The sequence below is a fragment of the Dromaius novaehollandiae genome, chromosome Z, assembly GCF_036370855.1.
Source record: "Dromaius novaehollandiae isolate bDroNov1 chromosome Z, bDroNov1.hap1, whole genome shotgun sequence".
In the NCBI taxonomy this organism is placed as follows: domain Eukaryota; kingdom Metazoa; phylum Chordata; class Aves; order Casuariiformes; family Dromaiidae; genus Dromaius; species Dromaius novaehollandiae.
The window spans coordinates 60,716,380-60,743,188 of NC_088132.1; the positions used below are offsets into that span (position 1 = coordinate 60,716,380).

General features: G+C 39.0%; 1 protein-coding gene across 1 annotated transcript in view; it reads left to right on the forward strand.

Annotated features, from left to right (window-relative positions):
- LOC112987076 (interleukin-31 receptor subunit alpha-like) overlaps positions 1-26,592 on the forward strand; it is a 37,368-nt gene extending 10,776 nt beyond the window's left edge. The window contains exons 5-16 of the mRNA XM_026106763.2: positions 458-624; positions 1,727-1,866; positions 4,284-4,416; positions 4,577-4,659; positions 7,148-7,358; positions 8,990-9,148; positions 10,183-10,305; positions 10,896-11,048; positions 12,819-12,962; positions 14,894-14,990; positions 18,368-18,431; positions 22,628-26,592. Coding sequence (XP_025962548.2) covers positions 458-624; positions 1,727-1,866; positions 4,284-4,416; positions 4,577-4,659; positions 7,148-7,358; positions 8,990-9,148; positions 10,183-10,305; positions 10,896-11,048; positions 12,819-12,962; positions 14,894-14,990; positions 18,368-18,431; positions 22,628-23,107 — 1,954 coding nt within the window. The 3' untranslated portion in view covers positions 23,108-26,592. The remainder of the gene's footprint in view (positions 1-457; positions 625-1,726; positions 1,867-4,283; positions 4,417-4,576; positions 4,660-7,147; positions 7,359-8,989; positions 9,149-10,182; positions 10,306-10,895; positions 11,049-12,818; positions 12,963-14,893; positions 14,991-18,367; positions 18,432-22,627) is intronic.
- The last annotated feature ends 217 nt before the right edge of the window (positions 26,593-26,809 follow it).

Consider the following 26,809-nt stretch of genomic DNA (forward strand, 5'->3'; position numbering starts at 1 on the left):
ACCTTTGTTGTAATTTCTATTAAGGCAACTGGAAAACTTTGCTGTTCAAAATGAATGTAGGTGCCTCAGTGGCAGGGGGCAAATAGCTGTAGACTTTAGGAATTAATTGCTAACTTAATTTCATGCCTTCCAAATGCCGTTTATATCCCATTTTAAGCACCAAAGAAGGCTATACAGATTTTGCCTTGTGTCTCTCTGTACCTTATAATTTTAAAGAGTTTAGTAGTTCTCTACCACACAACAAGGCTTTTGCCAGTATAAATTAGCTAGAATTACTAGGTTGCTAGAACTGCACTCGCTGTTTCAAGCTGCTCAGAGCTGGCCTTCAAGATTTCCAAATGCTGAATGTTGTGCATAGCTACCTGGAAACCTATCAATTGCTATAATGATGTTTTTTGAAAAAATATGATAATCCAATCAAATGTTTGTTTTTCATTCCGATTCCCTTTCTCTGAAGGGAAAGAATCACAAAACTTTTTCAAAGAAACACATCATTGCCTTTCATCACGATAGAACGGAAGGATCTTTACATGAAACGCTCCGCATCTATTTGGATAGCTGTGAATTACGGCCATGAGAGCTGTCTGAAAGGAAAGAACATCTCAGTTACACCAAGCAAAGCAGGTACAGCATCTTCACAACTTGTATGACTGCAGCCTAGCTGAAGCAGTGATAGGATTTTATTAAAGAGTATTTCCAAAATTATAACACCCAATATGCAGTTGTTCTTATTACTGATTCAGAGAGCTAAGCTGCACTTTCGCTCCCTTGGATGAAATCTTCACTAACATGAATAGCAAAAGTCTATCAACTTTTATGGCAGAAGGATTTTCCTTTAAAACACTTGCTAGACTATAAAGAAGTCATATCCAGAAAAATATATAGTAACACATGTGTACAGTACTTAACCAGCTTCCTGTGTTCTCTTTGATGGTTTTTTGAACTTCTTTATTGGTTTACAAGGAGCAGGTTGACTCAGTAGCCTGCATTTAAGGAATCCTATTTACAGAACACGAGCATTTTGAGAAAACTTTTCAAATTTTGACCATTTTATAAGGCCACTCATCCATAACATAGTGCTGTGAAGGAGATAGATTGAAAAAAAACCAAAAAACAATGAACTATTCATTTTAGATGTTTACTCAGAGAATCCTTATAGTAACCAAGCACTGCAGTAACTTCACGAGCTTCCCAAAACCTGGCCTTCTCAGAGTAATTATAGTCCAAGAAAAAACAATGCTTCGCACTGCTGAGGGCACTACCAGTTAGACCCAAATTATCACTATGGCATTTCGGCCACCTTGCATATATTAGAGCAGAAAACAAAATGTATTTGAACATAAAATTATATAGCTAAGCACAGTTGCTGAAGTTGGAACCCATTAAAAACTTCAGGAAATTTTTCTAAAATTCACAACTATAGGTATTCTTGACATCCTGATTTTGCCTTTCAGGCTTACTCAGAATAGCATCTGTTTACAAAAGAAGGTCTCCCTGAAATCAGTAGAAGCATCCACAAAAGAAAGGCAAGAGGAACAACCCTATTCTGCTGATACCATAAAGATTTAGTAATTATTTATTTGCAGCCTTTTAAAAGTCTCTCAGCATTCAGTATTCTGAGCCAAGTCTTCTAATTTCTTTTCAATAAAACACACCTGACAGACATAATTACCAAAGCTTTCCTGCTACAGTTGTATTGATAACTTCTGCATGTTCCCCATTTTAGGGAAGTGCTTGACACCATCTAACATAAATGCTCATCAGATCACAAACCAAGTGATAATAAAATGGGACCTGCCTGTAACTCCTACAAAATATGAGCTGAGATACAGAGAGGCAGTCACAGAATCCACTCAGTGGACGTTGGTAAGTACTTCCAGACGACAGTTGCTTGAGAAAGTGAAGTGACTTACTGTAAGATCAGTAATACATCGCACACATGGCAGGACATAAACAGGATGCTATCGAAGAGCCCACATAACATGCAGGTAGCAAGGCAACACAGAATACACAGAGTTTGTAGCCGAATCACACAAAGGCCTCCTGTTAGCTTTGTTCTGATAAATTCTAAACTGAGAGAGAAAAATGAATAGTTTTATAGAGGAGAAAAACAAGAATGCTATGTCAGCTGGTTCATTAACCAGTCAGTGAGACACTGCAAGCATCAACACTGCAAAAGTTGAAGATCCACAAAGGGTATCACAAATGCTGTATAAGCCCAAGTGATAACACTTCATTAAGTATTACTCTTTTTGCTGGTATCATTAAATTTTCAAATAGATTAGAGAGCAGGTTGCTGTGATTTTTAGGTAACAATTCATACCTTACGTGTTTTTGTTTTGCACCAGTTTCCTTTTTTGACAAGGAGGCACATAATCTGCTGGTGATACAAGATCAGTTCCAGATGCACAGCAGGATGTACAACAGTGAAAATATTATTCAAGCTCCGTGTTAGCTGTAGTTGGATGAGGAATATGAAGGCATCAGCCAGGACAGAACCCCAGGGAGGAAATGGTCTAAAATGCAACTGTTTCCACTTCTGAAGCATCTCTACTCCTTCAGGAGTCTCTCTGCTTCTTTTACAGTTCTTCCCTCTTGTATCAGGAGACCTGTGATCTTCTTTCATTTCTCTTGCAGCTGGCTGCCACTTTGTTTAGCCTCTTAAGAAGGATTATTGCTTAGATTTTAAGAGCTCCGTGTAAGAAAGTTTTCATCTCAGCGCAAAGAATGTGCAATCCTTGGAAGAGTCTCTGTTCAGTGACACAAATCCTGGACTGTTCTAGGACAGCCAGATGCTCACACATTCTCCTCCTGGTAGTACAGTAGATAGCTGCGCACAGACTGTCTGATACGCTCCATATGGAGGCACAGAGAGCTAAGAACAGTAAACGAGGGGATGGTGTACTACAGGTTCTGGAAACGGGAGATATGGGATTCAAGTGACTAACATGAAGGACTAGAAGAGACAGCCACATTGAATGATGAAAATGAGCATGTACACTAAGACTGCACATCATGAATATTCATCATCCCCCATACACCAGCTGACCCTGTGAACTTGGGCTGAACTCTTCATAATCACATATACATAGGCTGCATTTACACATAGGCTTGGAAGAAAAGGGTGAGTGCGGACATACAGCACAGAGGAGATGTAAAACAGCCAAGCATCAGTAAGCATTTACCAAGAACAAGATTAATGTACTGTAGAACATTTGGGATCCTAAATCCAACTCGCTTCACACTTGTTCTTTTTTACAAAACAGTCAGAGATTTAGAGTCTTTCTGTGATATTGCATGCTTTTTTGTTTGTTTGTTTTGTAACCATGCTACTTTTAGTAACAAAAATATATGAAGGTAATTACAACCTTTATAAAAAACAAAGCATTGCAGAAAATCAGAGAGAGGAGCTGACCACATAATAGTGGTTTGTTTTTTGGTTTTGTTTTAAGAAATATATATTTAGCAAACAAAACTTCCTAGCAGACATATTAAAACAAATATTTCAATTTGCAATAACATGTCTGACAATAACATAAGAACAGACAGAATGGGTCAGAGCAAAGGTAGTGCAGGATGTTGTGTTTTGATAGCGGCCAAAAATGAATGGCTAGGGAAGAGTATAAAATAGTGCAAGCATATAGCAATACTTTTCTTTGATATTTTCTCTGCTTCCTACAATTTTCAGCTCAGGCATTTCCTTAGACACAGGTGATCTCTTTGTACAAAGACAATCTACATTCCCTATACAGTTCCTGAAGCTCTGATGCTGTCCTCAGTTGTAGGTACACAGTAGTTCTGAGGTGCTAAGGCGGAGGCAGTCACGTATTCAGCCCAGCCATGCCCCTCACATAACCAGCCTTATGAATCCAGTTAGACATACTGTACCATTTGAGAGAAAGTGTGTGCGTGTATGTGTGTGTGCGTGCACAATATTTTATTCAACCCTGACATCCTGTTCTTCAGAATGCCAACAAGGACCTCAGATAAGTAAGTGATTATTTTTCAGTATATTTAATGTCTAACTGTTTTTAAAAGCAATGCTTAGGTCTAAGCTACTGCTTACATGCTAAATAGGATATATTCAGGAAAAACAGTCAGAGAACCTGCCTTCAAAAAATGAAGGAGGAATTGGACAAAGTGTGGTGTGCAGTAATTCCTCTTTGATGATAAGAACCCCAACTTTCAACTGTAGTCATAAGACTGGTCGTTGACTCAGAAAGCAGTTCATGTGAGATTATGTTTTATTGCTGCCACACATATTAAGCATCATTTGTTTTCAGGTGACCACAGAAAGCAATGCTGTCAACATCACTGTTTCAGACTTAAATGCTACATCTTCATACATCGTTCAGCTCAGATGCATAGCCAATCACTGTGTCTGTGTTTGGAGCAGAGAGATTTTGGTCCCCCACAGTAAGTGAAATACGGTTTTGTTGTTCTGGGGATAAGCATGAATGTAAAAGTCTTTCCAAATTTTGTATCATAAGAAGCAGCGTTGTCAGATACTGTTGAAAATACGAAGCTCAAACTGACTCATATGAGTGCATATCTCCATCTTTTTCATGTTTACCAGAGCTCACTAACAAGCCAACACTATCATATAACACAACTACAGAAATCTCTCCAGGCAGAAGAAGTGTTCTTCTGAAGTGGGAGGTAATGTTCACTTTGGGTATGGGTTCCTTCTGATATAGCCATGCTACTAATCCATTACTTTACAGGGAAAAAATATACTTTCACATTGTATTGGGACTGCATTGTACCAGCAAAAGGCATTGGATATTGTACTCTTCCTTCAGGATTCACTAAATTTGTAGGGTGGTATTTTGGGTGCTACAGACTAGCAAGGAAAAACTGCACCAGTTTATAAACTCGAAAAAATATTCAAGCAGCAATTTCTAGGCTCAAATCGTTGACTAGAATAAAGATTCTTTTCAGCTCACATTAAAAATTGGCGTGTCTCAGGTTTGTCTCTTAGATTTAAGCTTGCCTATACAAGTAACACCCTGCATTTCACATGTCCCTAAGAAGCATTCATATTCTCAAGAGACCAAAACTTTTTAGACAAACATGTAGTAAAGCTACTACTTTACAAATTCAGACAAGATACATTCTAATAAGGAAGGAAAAAGAGCCACTGACTTGAACAGCATCTAGTGCCTGTTTCCCATAATGACATTTAAAGTCTAAACCTCCAAGACAGAAGCATTCCCTCTTCTGCGGCAGGTGTCACTATCAGCTGACTGACGACTGTACGTCAGTCAGTTTTACTGGATGAAAACCATTTTACCATTGTCTTGGTAAAAAATGAACAACTGACAGTCTTGTATTTACACTCACAGGTAACTTCGGTGAGCGAGGTGTTAATATAGGTCTTTGCATGGAAACTAATTTTATCTAGACTCTGAGAAAAAGAATGTCTTTAAACTCTAAGAATTTTGCCATACAAAATATCAGAGGCAGAAAGGATAGAGACTAGCAGAGTTTTGAAATAACAGAAGATGGGGAACATTTTGTAATTACCTCTTGTGTTTTCGTTAAGGGAAAAAAAAAAAAGATAGCAGAGGAAATAGCACCTCATCTTCTGATGAGATATCTCCCTTATTCCCTCATCTCCTGATAAGAAGGCAAAGCTGCACAATAAATAATTCATTTGGGGATAAAGCAATAGATTGTAGATTGTATATGATTCTCCATCCAACCACTTTAGTTAAAAATACATATATTAAATATAGGATCAGGGCTAGGACCTTCAAGTCCAGAGGGCTTCAATAAACATTGAAAGGCCAAAAGGAAGGGGTGTACTTCATTATTAACATGTTATAGGGAGAAAAAAGAAAACTTGGTCTCCACTGCCCTACTTGTTTAAGCTGATATGAAGCATAAAAAAAACCCTTTAAGACGTTAGAGACTAGCCACAGCTTCTCCATTTTGCTAATGCTCAACCTTTACTGAGTTTGGATCAGCAGGCAGAAGTTAGCTGGCTTCAGCTCTATCAAGCAGTGTGCATTACTTTGACAGCTGGACCTCCTGCAGGAGTGAGGAAGAAAGGACAGCGCTAGTGTTTTCCAGTCTCATTTTGCTAGCCTAAAAAAAGCTGTTCTTCTAGTTTCTTCTTGCACAATAAAGCCCTCTATTTCATGTATCACAGCAATCATTGCTCTTACATGGAAACCTTTTCCGGCTTCACTGAACCTTTTCCAGTTTCAAAGCCTAGTGACAGAACCACAACGCTATTCTCCAGAACTTCAAATAATGGTACCAATTCTTCCCTCCCTATTCTGGGAAATACTTCTGTTACTTCCAAATCAGGAGCTTCTAGCTTTAGCAGAAATTTATCCCCACATGGATGTCTTTGCCTTTTGAATTACTGAATATCAGCCCATCTATGTTACTCCAGAGGTATCCAATTGCTTCATTAAGATAACCCAATCTTCCTGCTAGCTTTGTGACATCTTCCCACTATTACTTTTTGTGCCTAGGTCACCAAAGAAATAGCAGAGAAGCTTGGTCTCAGAAACAGTCCTTGCAGAATTCCCAGACTTTTATGTAGTGAGTTAAGTTTCCATCTAGATTGCAGTAATTTCCATTTCCATGCCCTCACTTTCCAATCCCTGAAGAAGATTAGTACACTAAAATAAGAAGTGGACAATCACCATTAAAAATTTGTATCAATGGATATACCTGTTCTAAAGTTGTAATGTAATTACTAGCATTTATCCCCAAAGAGACCAGATGCCTAACAGAGTCTGGTAGATGCAGATTCTCGGAGGCATAAACTGCAATTAAACACCTCTCATTAACTTTCAAGTTCCTAATTATGAGGGATATGTTCCAGTGAAATGTACAGAATGTTACAGCTGCCTCACTGCTGTTATTACTAATTGGATACACATAACTAAGATCCCAGTTAAGCAAAACACTTAATCCTGTGCTTAAATCCTCTCAATTTAAATGGGATTTAAGCATGCTCTTAATTTAAGTAAATGTGTTGCTTCATTGATTCCTGATAACCTAATTAAAAAAATAGTATGACTTTATCCCCATCATTAAAGGTGACATTTTGTTTACATAACTTCATTGCTGTTGATTTCCTACATAGGACATAGTAACATTGCTCACTGATAATCTTTTTCCTCTCTAGGTAGCACAAAGCAGGAATGTCCTTGGATACTACGTTAATGTAGAAAGAGTACCCAACAATTGCACACATTTACCAAAACGCATCATTCTAAAGGACCAAAAAGTTCTTCTAAATCTCTCTATGGCTTATTATAGAATTAATATTTCTGCCTATAACCAAGCAGGAGAATCGCCACAAACCATTTACGTTGTCCCAGATTTCTCTGCAACAGGTACTTACTTTATCATTTACTCATTAAAGCAGTAGAGCAGTTTAATGAGCAATCTTTAGACTACCTTGACAGTCTTTGGGGTGGGGACCAGCATTCTCCTGAATATTTACTGGGCTGCTATTTTTGCATGGTGGGATTGGTATTGTTTCTTAGGAAAGGATTTCTATTGAAATTAACTAACAGACAACCATTTTAACATTACTTGCAGAACATTTTGTTTCTCAGACTAGAGAAACAACTATGTATTAGGTTTACCTGTCAGAATGGCTTGTGGGGCATGCACAAAGTGAAGCAGATGTGAGTGGTTTAAACAGAAAGTTCTCAGAATTACCTGCAAATCTAAGTTTTTAAGTTAAGCCACTTTTATTTCATTATTATCCTTACTGGCACATGGGAGGAGGAATTGTAAGAGGTACATATTGTATTCCAATGATGACGTTAAACTTTTGTGATGCCTAAATACCCAGGTTTTTCATTTCAACAATAACAATATTTAAGAATGACTCTGTTTATATATAAACTAGTTTCACTTACTATAATCTTCTACAAAATTGAGGTATAGTTATTGTAATGTAAGAAACTCTCTCTTCCAGGGTAAGTTTTTTTTTTTAATGGAGCTATATAGCATGCACAAGTAAATCAGCGTGCAAGTACCATTGTTGATCTCCAGAAAGCTGCAAATAATTGGTTTTCCAAAATTTTCTAGCCCACTCTCCTCATTCTGTTCTCCTTTGCCCTGCAAATACTGAACAATTTATTTCACTTCTTGCATTTGACTGCTTTAGCAGTCTTCTGATAAATACATACGCTTACCTCAAGCCATCATTCAGCTGGCAGCTCCTTGTTTACTGAATTTATCAGCTTGTTCTCCATGGCTCTCTCTAGACATTTGTTAAAGCAAATGCTTTTACTTATGCATAGAGCCTCTATATCTATGATGAATTACTGGAAAGATACAGGCATTAAGTGTTTTCTCCGGATAAATTCTTTTGCAGTATACAGAATTCTTCCTCATCTAGTACAACCATTTTCTTTAATTCTACTTTACTGCATTGATTTTCAGATAAGAGATGAAATGCAGAATTGTATCTGTCTGTCATGAGATTCCTCCCTTACCACAGCTGACAGGTCGTTCCTCTCCCTGCCTAGTTTCAGTAAGAAGGTCTTTCCTAGTTTGATAATCTGCCTTAGAGAATGCTAAAATGTTTAAAATATTTAGTATTTTCAGCAAGAAGATTAAATATAAAATTATATAGCTATAATCCATAGTTAGGCTCTCTCTTCTCCTCTCCCAAGTAAAAGCTATCCCACGGTTGCTCTCTATATGGCAGTTCAAGGTTGTTTAGCAATGTCAAGCTTCCTCTCCTGAGGCTTAGAAGAGCCATTTCCCCCTTTCTGATCGTGAAAAATTAAAGATCACGGGCAGCAACCAACACAGGATCTTCCAGAGACCTTTGCAAAGTACCAGATGCTAAATCTGTTTCATTGACATGATAGTGTAAACCTTACTTACTGGGCACCCCCACGTTAACTCCTTAATGAAGATTCTTTAAAAAAAAAAAAAAAAAAGTCAGAGCAGAAGAGAGATTGCTTTCCTGTTTATTGATCTATAATGGTATATTCATTCACAGACTTGCCTGGCCAAATCAACGTCAAACCTCAGGGAACTGATACAGTTGTCACCTGGACTCCAGAATACAGTCCAAAATGTTTTGTGGTTGACTGGGGCGCTAGCAAAGAGGATATGCGCATGAAAATAATAGCTACAGCTACCGGAAGTTTCACACTAGGTAACAGGAACAACATCTATTGATGGAAGCACCGTTTCCTTTACTGGTTATTTTTTGGTTGGGAGTAAAGGATTTTCATCCTGTTTTTAAGAGCAAACTGAAGATCCAGATAAGTATCACTTGTATCTTTCTTCTCCACTGAGATGACACTCAATTTTTAGAGATATCAAAGCAGATAAAAAGAACAGTCTTCAGGAGGATCCTTCTGGTCATACTAGGGCAAGAGATGGAACTAAACTGCTGTTGCCCAAATTCCAGACAGGGACATGCACACTACTGGCTAACACAGTGGGATGAAAATAAAAATGTTTCCCCTGCTCCTAGGTAAACTTAATTTTAAATATAAACTGCTCCGTTACAGGCTTTCCATTAGATTACCCTTTATCCCCATGTTTGTCCCTGTCAAAGCACAATAGTTCTCAACTTGGATATTCTACTTACTAAGCTAGGCACAAAAAGCTGCTGCCAGGGACCAGTTTACAGGACAGTCATCCAAAAATCTTGACTGAAATCGTATAGTTGACTCTTGCAAAAACCCATCAGGATTGGCTTTTATGTACACATCTAACCTCAGGCTTATACAAATCAACCCACCATTTTCCTTGGTCCTCCTGTTACATCTGTGCTGCCACATTACATCTAGTTGCAATGTTTTTAAACGTGCTAGCTGAGAGGGAAATATCTATGCTTAAACTAGGATATCTACAGACATTTTAGTTCCCTTCTTTTCATTATGCAGCTCAGACCTTCCAGAGGAGGACTACAAGCAGGTCCAGCATATTTTAAAACAAACCAGTGTTATGTCTTGTTCTACTTTTGAAACTGTTTGCAAGAAGGGTCTAGAGACAGAGAGGAAAGGTGCAGATATTTTGTACTCAGGGTACAAAGTTGTACTCACTGTAAACTTACACTATGCTTTGAGGATCAGAAAGTAAGACTTCTACAAAAAATCTATCAAGTTGTTGTCCCTCCTCCCCTTCCTTCTCGCTGGTAACTTTTCGGTAAACACTAATGTAAGTTTATTTGTTTTCCAGACAATTTTCAGCCATATAAGTTATACAAAATAATGGTACATGGATCCGATGTGTGTCACTGTGAAAGTTTCACAAGACATGAAAAGACTTTTGGAGTGAGCCACTTTTACTCAGTGGAAGGAGGTATTCCTCCCCTTTATACCTCATCCCTCTTTTTCTTCTCATTTCCTATCTGCAGCCACAGAGAAGTCCTACAAGAAGTCTCTTTTTCAGGTGACTTAACAGCATTCTCCGTTTAGCATTGTCTTTGGTCCTAGCAGTTATGCACTGGCAGAGTGAGTGACCTGGATATTGTTCTTTACTGACAGGTCCACTGAAACATTAGTATTACAAATGACATTACCAAAACAACAGCAGGAAAGTCCCTGAGTTACTAGTCTCCGTAGCTCAAATTTATCTATGATCAAAGTCATATTTTCCAATTCAAATTCAGTGATGGCATACATTGGAAGCAGAAATGAATAGGGCTGTGTGACTATTGCAGTAAAAGCATCCATAACAACTCAGTCACAATTTCTGCCTACCTTGATATTGCTTAAGATCAGGCTGTTTTACTCAATGGGATTTCTCTTTTCTCTTCCACCCTTTATGCTATGTTTATGACAACTAGAATCAGGGAAGGAGCTCTCCAGATAGCAGCTAGATTTCAGCCTTGTATGTCTATTGAGTAAGTATTAATGTAAAACTTCTTACATTATGATCTGGTTTTTAAGTTCCTAGAATAGGTCCCACTGATGTGACAATTCTGAATATAACAAAGCATACTGCGCTTGTGAAGTGGACTGAAATAGCTGCCGAAGACTGTTTGGGCTTTCTCCGGGGATACAGAATACGCTACATAGACTCAGCAAGAACAAAATCTCAGGGTAAGTCACCATCACTCTAAACAAAGCAACAGCTCAGTCTCAGTGCCGCGACAGAAAAGTTTCATACAGAGGGTTATTAAGTGCTTTCACAGCACGCAGCTGAATTGCTTTGATTTCTGTGGGAATTTATAGGGCCATCTCAAATTAAAGTGATGAGAAAAAATTTCCTTACAATCTGTGATTCTAAGATTACAGTAGAATCTTCTAGTAACAGTGAAAGGAAGATACATGCCTTTGGTATTTCTGAGGTATTATGATTTCAGTCACAGTACTTTCATATTTCATTGTGACTTAGCCTAGCTTGACTCTGAACATTACTACAGAATTTCAAAAATTATGTATTTCTTCTATTGACTCAACAAGCAGCAAATAAGTATGTGTTTCCTACCTGTTTTGAAAGACACGGTTATTAATTTCATTTTTAGCAAAATTATCTTAAATTGATAGTTTTTGTGTTTAACTACTAAGGATTAAACTTTTACATTATAAAATGAACAGTTATGAGCTCAAACTACTTAGGTTTGCAAAAAAGGTCATCTATCTGGATAAACATTTTCCTTCTGTTCTGCTGTGGAAAGTCCTCTTGCCACAAAAAGTAATGCATTAACTTTGCACAGATGGACATTTATATAAAATTAAAAGCATATGGATAACAAAGAGCACCTAAGACCATACAAAGCAGAGTAACAGGGGTGCTATGATTCATGTCAGCATATACTTTCAAAAGGCCATGAAAAGTAACAAAAGCTTCAAGAATGAAGTCCTGGCTCCCCTGACATTAGCATCGTCTTCAGGGGACTCTATTCCATTACGAGGACCTAATATCTCAAGAGAAGACAGAAGAGTAGTGCCCAGGACTGAGGTTTATTTTTTAACTCTCCTCTAATCAGTCAATACAACAGTGACACAACAGCTGATTGCCATGTTTTCCAGGCAGGAAGAATAATTCGAAGTTTTACTAAGAAGCTGGAGGAAGCAAGCCTACCGGCTACAGCACCATTTCTACTTTTACAGAGACCTTATATTCTCAATGGCAAGCTGGAAAAATAATTTCTGTCGTGTCAGAAGTATTCTACAGCATTGCTGGTTGCATTACTCTTGCCAGGGGAAAACTCACTGCATCATCAGAAAAAAAAAAAAAAAAAAAAAAAAGGTTGAACAAAAAGGTCTACAGAGCAGGTGAAAGAGAATATATAGCTTATTTTCTGTAGAGAATGCTCTAAGTAATAATTGCACTGGTATTAAGCAAAGCGAGTAAATAGTAATTGCAGTCGTGAGGGTAAAGCGTGTTGCAGGGTCTAGTCTTGCAAATACTATTCAGTGATTATTTACAGGCACTTCAAATCCTTTGCTCATTCCAGGGTCAAACACAGGACCAACATGAACCTTCATTCCACTAGTGCTGTGAAAGCAAGTCTCTGTTTCAGCTATTACAGCCAGGGATATTCATGAAACGCACTGTTCAGCATGTTACATGTATTTCCTGCCATGCAATATGCCTAGCCTAGTGCAGTTACCACCGAAATATCCTTGGTGTGTTAGAAGCTCATGGTTTTTACTTCTGGGTTCAAACACGTTATCAATTAGACTGAGTCTAACACAGCAGTAGACTCTTTTTTGATTTGACCACAACGTTACTCAAGTAAAGCTTTTTAAAGAAAAAAAATCCAGAAGTACAATTTTGCTATTTACCCTCAGAGATTTACATTCATAAACTCAGACATCAGAATTCATCTAATATTCCTACCCCCAACCCTTCTTGTGTTTCAGCTGTTACTGTCAATTCTTCTACCACGAGTTACCATCTCACCGGACTTAAGGAAAAGACTATCTACCACGTGCAGATTTCAGGATTCACCAGCGCCGGAGAAGGACCTCAGACTCTTGCACAACCTTTCAGGACACCACAATATGGTACTGTGGAAGCTTTATGCAACTGTGCTGCCTGGCATCAGTCTTGGCTTTATGCACTGCATACAGCATTACTCTCTACTCTCCCTTTCCCCTGCTCTTCAGGAAGTGCTCACACACAAGATCTATTATTCAGTGCCTAGTTTACTGATAGCAAACACACAAAATCCTTCCTTTGTAACAGATAAACTACATGTTACGTAACAACTGTGTCTATACATCACTGCCTAACATGCACTGCCTAACTGCAGAGAAGATTTAGCTAAGGTTCCTTACCACGAAACATTTTCTGACCTTGTTGTGCTAACTGTATTCACAGATCCTTCTTTATTGCTGCCTCCAACCACAGATTCCAGCAGTTTAAATTCTATCTGTGACTGGTTAAGTTCCGTGGTCTTTGTGCTTCACAAAACCCTGAGCAATCATCTGGAACCGCTCTCCAGTCAGCCACCTAAGCCATTAACCGTAACTCAAGTGAAGTGTCCTTAAAAAGCTAAGACAATAACAGATATAAGAAAAGCAATCTGTGATATTCAGAGAGACAGAAGCATGCAAATGATTTCTCCCCACTATAGGTTTTTGTGTTTATCCCTCTTTTTTGTGTTTATACAATGGGACAGTCAAAGGCATGAAGCAGAAAGAAAGAGGAAAGAAATTAACGTTTTCGCTTGAAATCAACTTAAATCAAGTTTCCCATGAAAATCCTTTCTGCTGACAAAGAACACAAGAAATCAAAGGGCTTTCACCAGAGCTTATCTGCCAGACTTCTATTCCACCCACCCTACTGAATCTATGTTAAGATAAGATTCTGTTTTTGTGGAAAATAACAAGAACTCAAAACAAAAGTTTACTCAAACAAGAGTTTATTTAATGCTTTTTTTGTTTAACTCAAGTAATTACACTAAATGTAAAGATTACATTTACTATTCTTGCCTCTCCAATATTTCAAAGGTTACTCTAAATCCATTAAAAGAATCTCAGGCTTCTTTTTCATAAAAATCTTTTTCAGCAACAAAGCAGTTAGCAGCTTTTCAAATACCTTTTAAAGCAAAACTAAGTAGCTGTTTGATTTAAAAAAATACTTTTTTATTGGAGGGTGGGTAGGAAAAGAAAAAGCAATCAGCCTTTTTGCAGGTATGGTTTGTCAGTATCAGCAACACGATCATGTACTGACCACATTTTTCCTGATGCTATTTTGAAATTTTTGATTTAACTATCTGTAGAGAACACCTCAACTTTGACCCATTCTTCATCACAGATGCTTCAGTTCCTGTGTTAGCAATACTAGTCTTGCTGCCTGGTTTTTTAAGTACTTTATCTCCTGCCAAGACAAAAAAGAAGGATCTCTAGCAAGTATTAATGTTAGCAATGGTAGACAGTATAGGTGCACAGAAAGGGCTGACACATGGCTGACTGTGAATAAGATTATCTTAATGTTCCAAGCAGGTGAAACAGCCATGTGACCTACTAAATACACAATCTACATTACTGTTACCAGAACCAGGTGGATTATTTAGGAAAAAAGAAAAAAAAGTCACAACTAAAATCAGAAAGAGTTTAAAAGCCACCTCCTATTGAATAGTTTCTGATAAAGCCAGACCTGCAGCAGGGTCCTGACCCATTAAACAAGATGGAGCTTGCATGGGGAGGAGGTATACTTCTGCCTTCTATTATGTAGCATTTTTCTTTGGGTGGTAGATTTAAGAATCAGCATGTACCCAGACCTCTTAAAAAAATAAAACAAACCTGAAAACCTCACAGCCCCCCAAAATGCCAACCCTCCTTTGAACTAGATTTCACTTACAGGAATCCCAGAACATGTATGAGGTTTGACTTGGAATTCTGTTTGAAATGCTTCTCTAATGGAGGCAATAGTGCCTCTCCATGCTTGGTACCATAAGTCTGATTCCATCTCCCTGTTTGTTTCCCATCAGATAAAGCAGAATTCGAAGGATTTGTGACTGGCCTTTGCTTCAGCATGATGCTCATTCTGTTTTTTGCACCTCTCACTTGTTCTCTGGTGTTTAAAAGGTAAGAAGAGAATATTGAGTGAACTTGTTAGCTTCACTTCCATTTTATTTAACCCTGAGTTTCACAGCACTGGGTCTTTTTTTCTCATTAAAACCAACTCAATTCAAAAGCACAAGACAAAAAAGCCACCCTACTCATTTATACAGTGAGAGCATTTAGAAACCGGTAACAAGCTGATTAAAATACTTTGACAAAATCCATAATCTTTTACTTTTGATACAGTTATCTGAGTACCTCCTGTCTCAAACACCATTGAGATGAACATGGACCATTTCTCAGAATCAAAAATAGGTTATATACAGAATAAGCATGTATTTGATTATATTGTTCTTTCATTCCCAAGTGATGATCATGTCTCTTCTATTGAAATACAACAACAGATTCCAGCAGCGTACACAGATTGACATTGCCATTTAAGCAGTTCACTGCAAGCACATTTAGATGCTACCAATAGAAATTATGTGCAGAAGCACACAACAGGTGTGTAGGGAGCACCTGCAGAGATGAGGAGTGATGGAGGGATGGGTAGGAAGAAGAGAGAATAACAAGGATGCCTGTAAGATAGGGATGAGGGAAAGAGGTCCTCTTATTTTGGGAAAAATTATTCTTTGTAGTGATAAAATACCCCCCCGCCCAAATTAATCTGAGGTACAATACTGGGGGCACGTACTAACACAAAAAGAAAAATGGCCTGCAGAGTAACAGATTACTTACTCATCTTCAGATGCAAACTAGTCCAGCTGCATACAGCTGGTCATATTATTAGTGTGATATCCTAGAATGCTATCTTCCTTTTAAAAAGCACCTACCTCAGATATTAAAAGGGCAACTGCTAAAGGGCAGTGCAAACAGACTGTACAAACTGGCTTGAAAGCCATAATGCGTAACATAACTTATTTTAGTTTATGCATCAGGCTAACTTCCTGCCTTTGCTGTTGAGAAACAGAAGACACCAGATCACACAAGCCTGCTGTTCACTTTCTTTTTTCAGATTTTTTATTGTAAGTTGTTCCATGTCTGATCTGGGCCTTCTAAAGAACTTAACACATTTTTTTCTCTGATGAGAACGGCTGAAATCTACACAAAAGTTTTACCTCAGAAAGGACTTTATTTTGTTACAGATAAGATCATGCTTAGCCTAGCTCACTAGGAAAGAGCTCTCAGACAACCAGAAAAACCAGCAACCAAAAGCCCAGTGTAGCATTACAAAATGACAATGAATTGTAGTAGTATTGAAAGTCTGTAACTGAGAGCAAGGGTCCCAGGGGATCCCTCTTCTCAGTTGCTTTGGTTAGATTTGTAAAAGGGGACTCACCGGGCCAGATAAACACCCATCTTCATGGCATCAGCAGAGATCAGACCATTTTATAGCCTCAGGCTTCACCTCAAACCACAACCTAAACAAGGACAAAGTATTTCACATTTAATGAAGTCTGTATTTGACTTGAAGACCAGACAGTGCTGAGGTCAATGCTGAGGCAGGGTGATGTACTAGATAACCTCATAGTCTCTCACAGCTGTTTTTCCTGTGAAGTGAGTCATTACCCGAAGGTCACACAGTGCTGCACCAGCAGCCGCTTCTGAGGGGGAGATGATCGGCTCCAAGTGCTCAGAGCTGGTCTTCCTCCGCTCCCACAGAAGGTGGTGATTAATGGTCATTGCTGATTGATGTCAGTGGGATCACAGCCAGCCCAAGAGAAACTTCTCTTGAGATATGTATACCACTCCCACGGCTTCCCCGCTACAGGGAAATAGCAGCCAGCCTCCGCTAGCATGGGGGAGGCAAGAGCTGGCACCGGGAGCCTGGTGCAAGGGGCGCTAGGGGCACCTGTCCTCTGAGGGAGAGCCATGGAGCACGACGCTAGAAAATCAGCGGGGGGCACAAAATAAAAGGTAGTTTGAGATTTATGCAGAGATTGTAACAAAGATTTACTCATTCCAAGCCTGGATCTGCCTTTTGTCCCGTTTGCCCCTCACCTCAGCCTCGTTCAGTCTGGAAGGTGCCTCAGGGAAGTCGGCCCACCCTGGGGCCTGCCCCAGCGTGGGGCCTGCCGCCATGGGCCTGCCCCAAGGGCCTGCCAGCATGGGCCTGCCCCAGCACGGGGCCTGCCGCCATGGTCCTGCCCCAGCGCGGGGCCTGCCAGCATGGGCCTGCCCCAAGGGCCTGCCCCAGCGCCGGGCCTGTCGGTGTGGGCCTGCCCCTGGGGCTTGGCCCAGCCTAGGGAGGCGCCTGCCGCCCTCTTGGCTCCAGGTCGGCTCCCCTTTCTGGCAGCCCCACATGCCCCTTCGCAGGCTGCCCCTGCCCCACACACACACCTGGGACACAGGCACAGCCCCCCCAGCCGCCGACCTCAGCCCCTCGGGCCAGCCCGCCTGTGGGAGGAGCGACCATCGCACCCCTTGCTGCGGCTGCGTGCACCGTCGCCTCGGCGGGAGCCCAGGGCCTGTCTGTGGGGCGGTGCCGCCCCAGAGAAGCTGGAGAGCTTGGCAGGTTATTTCGGGTTTTCTTATCTCTGAGCTCCCAAACTCAAGAAAGCAGCTTAAAAGCAATGACTTGGACAAGACGGCTGCTGAGAGGCAGTCAGCTCAAACCAATCTGAACCACTCCATTCACAAGCTCTGTTCCTCCTTGTAAACCCCGTCTTGTATTTGCTCAAGGGCTGGGAGGTTTGAGTGCGAAGGCAGAAATAATACCCGAGCTCTGAAACAAACACCGTGGATTTGAATTCTGTAGCAAGCTGGAATGAATTGCCCCTGGCTCTATAGCTATTTCAGAAGCAGCTTGTGTGAGCTTTCAGTAAAGGCAAGTTTAGGTCACAGTCAGATGAAATAGTAAAATATCGTAATAAATCCTGGTAAGGGCCAAATTCAGACTGTGAAAAAAGATAAGGAGCTATATCACAACTCCCTTTTCTCGTCTATAGGTCCCAGGGAGAGGCTCTTCCAGATCAGCAGCTTTATTTCAGAGAAGCTAAAAAGCAATTGCTCTCTGAGGAAAAGTAAACTTCTAGTTGAAGCCCACTAGCAAATGCTTATTAAAACAAACCTCTTCCTACACATCTGAGAGCCCTCAAGGAAGTAAACAGAGGTTTTATGGAAACAATAGTGAATTAAGAATACACAATGACAGAACTATAGAAAGAGACATTACCATCTCCTGTCACTGATGCTAAACTTCACTAACTCAGCATTGCAATATAGACTAACAAGTTTGGTCTTCAGTTTTTAATTGCCATCTTTAATAGCCAGGGCAAAACATCTCAATTTGATGTTTGTGAAAATACCAATAAAATTTGTATATGAATGGCAGCTAATATAAATGCATAGAAAATGTCAGTCATTTAACCTGACAATAAACTTGGAGTATTTCTTTACAGGTTGAAAGAACGGTTCTGGCCTAGTGTACCAAATCCAAGAAACAGCACTGCAATCCAAGACATGGCAAGTACTGTTCCAAGGGTATGAAAAAACATACACGGAAGCTTTTTCCCACTGATTAATCAGTAACACTACTTATTATTCTTTTCTGAGAACTCTAGAGCACAAATTACTCAAAAGTTACTTGTAATTTGTGAGTATGGCCTAATGCCACAAAAGTGTCAAAAAGGAGATAACATATGTGGTGTTTTTCCCAAATCCATTCTTCACCCCTCAAGATCTCTGCATGCTTCAAGAGCAGTTCAGGGGCTCTAGTTTTTCAGCTGGCAGCTGTCTGAAGAGGCATCTACTAGTCAAGAAGCACGTTCAAACCTTGTTCTACCCATAGCTTGTGATAAGGATACCTGTATTTCAGGTCTGAAGTAGTGCCTGGAACTTAGCTGCTGGAAGAAGACTGCTGGAGAGATACAAATTTATCACTTCCTTGCTCCCAGGCATTAGGATGATGACAGGAAGCATATACCACTGTCAAGCTAAGCTGAAATCAGGGACTGGAGTTCAAAAAGAGTTCAGAATGGAGTTCAAAGCCAAATATGCCCATAGGAAAAGGCAAGAGCATGATCAAAGATCAAGCCAGAAGCTGGAAGGTCTCTACAGCAAGACACTGTCCAAGATCTAAGATAGAACACACCAGAATGAAATCAGTAGCAAGGAAGTTTAAGACGACCCTGACAGGCAGGCCTTCCCTTTCGCTTGCCTTGTCTCTTGAACCTACATGTAGCTACTTTAGATAAAGAGTTTGTGAGCTCACATGTAGGATCAGGTAGTCATTCTGCAAAAGCCAGAAAACGTCAAAAAACAAAGGAGGATCAGGTGGGCCGATGTACAAGTTCAGAGTTTCTAAAGTGATACTATTAGAAGGTTGCAGTTTCACTATTTTATTCTTTTAAAGAACTTGATCCATTTATGAGCACTGGGCAACTTTCAATTCACAGTTCTCAGACTCAGCTGTCTTTCATTAGCCACTCTAGTAAAAACAACTCCACTTAATTCTTTTGGTTCTTCTGAATACATTTAGAAAGTGGAAGATCTAAAGATTCAATAATTGTTCAAAATGAGACTTCCTCAAAGGCAAAAAAAAAAAAAAAAAAAAAAAAAAAAACACCCACCCTAGTATATTTAGCAGTTAGAGGGTTGCTTCCTTAAACACAGGGCAAGACCTGAAGGATTTTTTAGTGTGATAATAAGGTTAGGGGGTGAGGAGTTAGCAGGTTGGATGGAGGGATAGGACAAGGTCAGCAAGAAAGGAGTAAGAACAACCAGTCTAAGTACCATAATGTCATATTAGGCATGTCCACATTTGGAATCAGATGAGCAAAGGTTCAAAGAATAATTTGCCATTGTGAAGAAGTGCAAGTGAAATGCATTGAGGCTGCATCTAATAGAAAGAACAAAGAGGTTTTATGGACTAGAATCCCCTAAATACTTAAAAGAAAAATATATTTATTTAAAAATGCATTTAACTGTTCCTGCAGAGTAAGAGCAGTTATAAAAGGAAATGAAACCTGTATTAGCCCAGTCTGCTAGAGGAATATTATTGTGTTGATAATGTGGCAGAAATAGAAATAAAAGATATCAGATAGGGGCTTTTGGGAAAGCAGAAAGAGCTCTGAGTAGACAATACAATAAAGCAGTTACCAGAGACTTTCCTAAAGTAAGCTGATATTGGCAACAGTTCACGAAATGTGGAAAAAGGCATACCCAGTGAGCACTATAGGACTGTTAAATGGGAAGCAGTTAGGAAATTTTACTGTAGAGTGTGTGTGTGTGTGTACACATATATGTAAATATATTTGCAGATTGTTTCAGGAATGATCCCTCTTGAATTAGATAAACAATGTATGAAATCTTGATAGGAACAAACATATATTCCAGATTGGTAGCAAGAGAATTTCTATTTTAAATGCAGACAGAACACCCGATACTGCAATGTAAGGCCATAATACAAATCCCATTGTACAGAGCAGCAGGGGAGCCAGATCGCTCTCAGTTCAGACAGCGCACAGATCAGGAAAATGAACCATAGTGACTAACACAGCCAGCCAGCCACCCCATCAGTGTCCTGTCCTTCATGTTTAGACAAGATTCTTCAAAGAAGGGTACCAGACTTCTTGTAGGGAATAGTTATGGGCATAACCTCACTCCAAGAGGGAACAGTTTATTCCATGAAGCAATGGGATTTTAGAAATCAAGGAAAATTGGTTTTAAATAACAACCATCTACATGGCAGGATACTGATCCAAGGCTTGTTAAATGCGGTGATATCTGCCTTGCAAAGATGGCTCTCCCAGGCTGTGCACGGTATTGAAAGCTTTTTTTTTTTAATCACTTGCATTTGTTTTTCCATTCATCAAATACTCCCTGTATAACAAAAAAATATGAAATCTGCCCTTATTTTATATTCATATATATTATTATATCTTATTTAATATTTATATATTTTATATATAATTTATATAATAATTTTTACTTATATTTTATATTTATATTTTTTATATTCCAAAGTAGGAACAGTCTTTATTTTCTAGTCACTGGGATTTGCAATGTCTTCACTTCTACATGTATATCTATTGCGGTCAGTAAGCCTACAGTAAATTCACAGAAGTGAGCTAAGCAGGACTTTGCTTTAATGCAAGAATTACCAAACTCTGACACCTGTAAACTTGCAAATGGCATGCCAAGGCAAATAGTGAGTACCTGTTGAGAGGTGCTTTCCTGGGCTACAGTATGAGAATATCCTGGTGAGGTTAATATAGTTAATCACCTGCACAGAAAGCAATTGGTTCAACACAATAACTACTTACATAGAGGTTTTCACCATGAGCTGAACAGTAAGCAGCTCTTTGCATGCACTGCCAGTCAGCTGATGTGGACAGGGAAGAAGGAAATGGAGTAGAGTCTTGTCTTGATGAGACTGCAGACAAGGTGAGGACACAGTGCTGGGCTGCAACTGAAGAGTAAGAGTGGATGGTATGGGACCTTGGTCTTAGTTTAAGGAGATGAGCCTAAGACAGCAAGAGTCAAGAACATACCAGTATGCCTGCATGTGCACATGCAAGGGCCAGCACAGAGCGTGCTTCGTATTGTAATCAGGCTATTGCAGGCACGCACAGCCTTCGTCCTACTTCTTCAGCTAGGGTTGGTCCTGGGAGGTGGAAGATCTACAACAGATGTTTCTTCTTCACACATTAGTGCCTCTTTCAGATGGAAGTTCACATGGAGCTTATTTTAGATATGTTAGGTGTAGAGTTTGGGCTGCTGTTCATAATAAACATGATAATGGAGGCAGATACCATACTAGTCTTTATTCAAAGCAAGGCAAATACTAGCCATGAACAGGTGCCTGCTCATTCCATTACAAGTGCTAGTTAGAAAAATATTGATATTTAATGTAGGGCTGCAGAGATTTCAGAGAGTAACAGTGCATTCATTCTCTAATTCAGAACAGAAATTGTGGGAAGAAAGAAAGTGAAACACAGTTTATCCTTATTTATTTCTCACATAAGGACCATAACAGTTTAAAGAAATTTAGAGCAACTGAGAAGGGAAAAAAGGAAGAAGCTAATAAATATGTCAAAGAACATACCATCCTGGCCTTAATTTAAAATGTATTACGGGGAAAGTGGAAAGACCCAGCAAAACAACCTAAGCAGAAAAGAAGGATGCTTGGCATTACAAACTGTTCTCCATTTAATCATCTAGAATTTGCAAAAACTTGTAACCTAATATATACTCAAATCACAACATGGCATTAAAGTGAGTAACAAACTGCAAGTAGAGGCTGATATAAAAAGCCAGTTTGGCTGTCGTTCAATTAAGACTACTGCACTTTTCAATTAATGTATGGGTTAAGGTTTTTGAAAGCTGTGGGTCTCAAAACAGCACACCCTCAAACCTACATTTTACCAGTGCTACATTTTCTTTGTAGCACACAGAAAAGAAAGAAAAACTTTACTTAAATACTGAAGGAGAGGAGAAGTCATCTTAATAAATAAATATTTCCATTCATATTCCTAAAACCAACAGAGATAAGATAAAATGCATTAGTTAGCCATATTATATAGGCAAGACCAGGCTGCCTGTCTCCTAGCTTTATTCTTCTGTCATTTCTTTCAGTAAATTGCCAGTTGCACTTTGATATGATTTGATATGAAGATTATGATACTGAAATTTTGCTTTCTCTTTGTTTTGTCTTGCAGACTAATTGGAAACCCATTTCAAGATCTCTGCTTCAGGCCCTGACAGACAATGATACCACCAGCCTGTATGTCATTGAGCATGAGTCAAAGGCTCCTTTGAACCTAGAGCTCTTTACAAATGATGTAGAAGACAACAAGTCTGACACATGGCAGTCAGAAACACTTAGGCATAACATAGACATAAGCCTAAGGCATGCACAGATCCCTGAAAAAGCTGTTACAAGTGAAAACGAAGGGGTTATTTCCATTACAGTACCACTCTTGAGTGACTACACCAGCATGGAGTTCAGCCAGAAAGCCCTGATGAGTCTAACAGTGAAGCTGCCTGCAAGAGCTGCTCCTCTGGAAATGGAGCTAAGCAGTAAGCCAACAAAAACTGAGCAACAGGTTTTGTTTGCTCCTGAAGACTACTTGAAACAAAGCCAGGTAGTATTTATGCCATCTGGAGCAACTTTAAGAGGACACGTCAATTTGAACTGAAGCATCTTCATACTTTCCCATACCATAAAGCAAGTTCCAAAACCTCTGAGGCTTGAATAGAGACGTTAGGACCATATACAATAGTGAGCTTGTGACAATGATAATTCTCTACTTCAATAAGCTTCCTAGATGAAATAGATTAATTATAAAATTAGATCAGCTCTTTCACCACAGATACTCTGTGCTAATTCCTACAGTCTTCACATGGCAAAACTTAGATGGAAGTGTTTGAAAAATCTTCCAGTAAGATACATCTCCTTGCTAATTCCTTTGAATCTGATCACTTGCAGGGAAATGTAATAAATTCAACATGGCTAATTGACTCAGTTACAGTACTTGCGTTTAGGAGACTTCACTTCTAGTCCCAGGGCAGTCAGGAAGCCATTTCAAGGCTTCTGGTTTAAACACAATATTGTTCAAGTCATCAGAAGAGTTCTCTGATCAGTTTTAGATATCTAAGACCTGATTTTCATGTCTGATTAATTCTTCAGTAAAAATTCTAGGTGTCTACCACTCCGAAGAAGCTCCCCAGTTCTTCAGAGCTGACCAAACAGAAGCCCTGAATTTAAGAGGGGGAAATGATGCTTATCCACCTACATAAAGCACTTTATGTTGGATAAAAAGTATTGTGTAAATGAAGGTGATAACTATCATTATTATTACTGACATTTCACTTACATTAAATTTGGGCTATTTCTTCCTATATGTATCCATACAGACATAGAAATCCATTCATATTCAATGAAAGCAATTGCAGATACAAATTCACACTGGATGCGATAATGAAATCTGTAGAACAGACTTCAAGAATTGAATAGATAGTCCAGCTTAGACATTCCCCCCAAAGCCAGCACAGAGGTGTCACTGGAATACAGAGGCTAAAAGGGTCTCCATAATATGCTCTCTATAAGACGCCATTAGGAAGTTCCACAACGCAAGGAGTCTAAGCTGGTTTTCCAGCAACTTACAACGTTCTCACCGTGAACTCTATAGGCATTGTTTGCAGTTTGCAGACCCGCTTTATTATCATCTCTTCTAGTTTATGAAGCATCTTATTAACATTATTTTGCAGAGAAAGCCTGATGCTGATTAGACCGACATGTTTTAAAATTCTCTCATTAAATTGAAGGCTGATTAGCATTCACACAAATACTTCAATGCACAGTAGTCATCAGGCAGTATGTTACAGAATAGCCATGGTCGCTAAGAGCTCACATAACTTGCAAATCCCCTGGTTGATTGGTTCAGTGTTTTGTCCACTGGTTTTAACCCTGTGCCTCTGTTAGGATAAGCAGGAGCCAACCTACATTTCATTGTGGGTTTTGCACTGATCTTTCTAAACACTTAAAACTTCTATGGCATTGTTATATATTCATTTTTTCTTACCTCTGCACCTAAATATTATTATGATGTAGAAAGTATAAGGTAATAAGTACAATCAAACTAATGGCTTGTGAACAGTTTTAGTACACAGAGTGGCCTTCCTATGTAAAACTCAAAAGACATTCTGGGCTTTTGACCCAGTCAGTATTGCCTCCATGATAGTAGCCATTGCCTGACATCTTGCTAAAGAAAATCCATTCGTCAAGCTAGAAGAATTTCACTAAAAGTATGCATGGACATATTTGGCTCAAATATAAGGAATGGATATATTCCACTTTCAGTTGTAAAGCTTATAGTACATTTAATTCTTCATTGATATCTTATTATAACATTACCACACTGAATAGTTGTATAATGACAGTAAACTGTACATTTGGAAGAATGAAAGATACACGAAAAATTCTGATATGGAAATTATATATGAATGATGAATTTAGCCCATCATGATGTACCCTCTCCTTTTATGTGGAGAGAAATAGAAAAGCAGACTTGCTAAATAATTTCATCAAGCTAAAAAGGTGGCTTTGGTGGAATAACATACCTACTTGGGGACATAGATTAGGAGATACGTAGTGCTTAGGTCTTCAGATTAGGGGCAACTTTTTTCAAAATGTGTATGTGTATACATATGTATAAGGACTGCAGAAGGGTACTTCTATTAATATACATGATACATGTGATTTATGTGATATAGCACTGTTCATGTGGTTTCAGCAGTGTCCTTAGTTTCACTATTGATGTGTGTCACATTGTGAGTGAAATTATAAATATAAAAGCTCAGGACCATAAATGCCAAGGCATTTTGAATACTTTTTTTCTTAGTAAGCATAATAGTAATACCTCAAAATGAGCACTGTTACCATGGGTTACAGTGTTTAGCATTTCATATTTACAAAAAAATAATGTTCAGTCTCTAATATGGCCTGTCTATTGAGCAGTAGTGGAGGGTTTAAAAAAAAAAATCCAGCATCATGGTATAGGGCAATAATGAAGAATGAGGTAAAACTGGTGAACTCGAGAGATATGTGAATTTGCCCTTTACTCAAATAACAAAGGGCAATATCAGGCTCTTTATCACCATTTAAATGGTCAGGATGAGCAGAGAGCACAGGTAAGGTCCACCACCTTGGTAGCCAGCAACACAGTGCATGATGCCAGAGAAAGGATTAGACAAAGTGTGCAAAATTTGTGTTAGGACAGGAGTGCTTCCATCCTTATGTATCTAAGAACCAACTCTGTTCAGTAAACCCATTTCTAACATATATCTAATAAAACACACTCAGAAGCTAGGTAGGTAACCTAAAAAAAAAATAATTGTGCATTCCAAGTCATGGCACATTACTGAATGAGTCAGTTGTGATACCAAAAAGAATATAGTTATGGTAGTGAGTACATTAGCACCAGCAAAGAGCCAGTCTGGTACATATCTATTTTTCTGGTACCTTGAGTAGGTCAGGTTGTTCTTGTACACTTTAATTTAATACACAAAGAAAATTTAATACACAAAGAAAAATATGTTTCTACACTTTGCTGTTGTTTTTGACACTTAAGGTCAGACCGCAGAGCATTACCTAGGCAATGTTTCAGATACAAGAAATATAGTAGATTGCAGTGACCACAATACCCCAGAGTTTTTTTGCATCTGTATTAACTACCAAATACAATAATAATAGAATATCTATAAATTAGAATAGAATAGAATATCTATAACTCCCCTAAAAAACTAGGAGTTGGGGGGTACTTGGACAACCTCAAAAGCCACTTCTGCTACAACAGCATCTCTATGTGAACAGAACACACTGTCTAAAAGCAGAGAGTACAGGGGACATGGAGATCCTGTCAATCTGAGCCAATGCCAGTTATTGTTACAGAAGTTGTAAAATAACAAACCCCCTATTTTAAGCCCTCTACTTACAAAAGATGCTTACCTGAGAGCTTCTGGCTCTGTGTCACAGGCTCTTGGTTTACCTTTTTTTCTCTCTTGTGATGGCATTGTTTTTCTCAACCAGTATGTTTCTATTGCCTGAATTACGTTAACTGTGTTCTAGTACTGTGTTGATGAGCTCAATATGGAAACAGGTAATAAAACTCTGGACTACTTATATCAGTCACTTCCGAACACTGTTTACACAGGATTGCCACTACGACAAATCACTTCATGCCTATAGGGAGAATAAGCTTATCCCTGTATCTGTTTCCCTGCATCTATTTTATTTCTACAGCTGAAACACCAGCCTGACTAGCAAAACTGAAAAATAATCTGCTGTGATAGAAACTGTCGTTCACATCATCCATCTCCAGAGACCCCTTCAGTGTTTC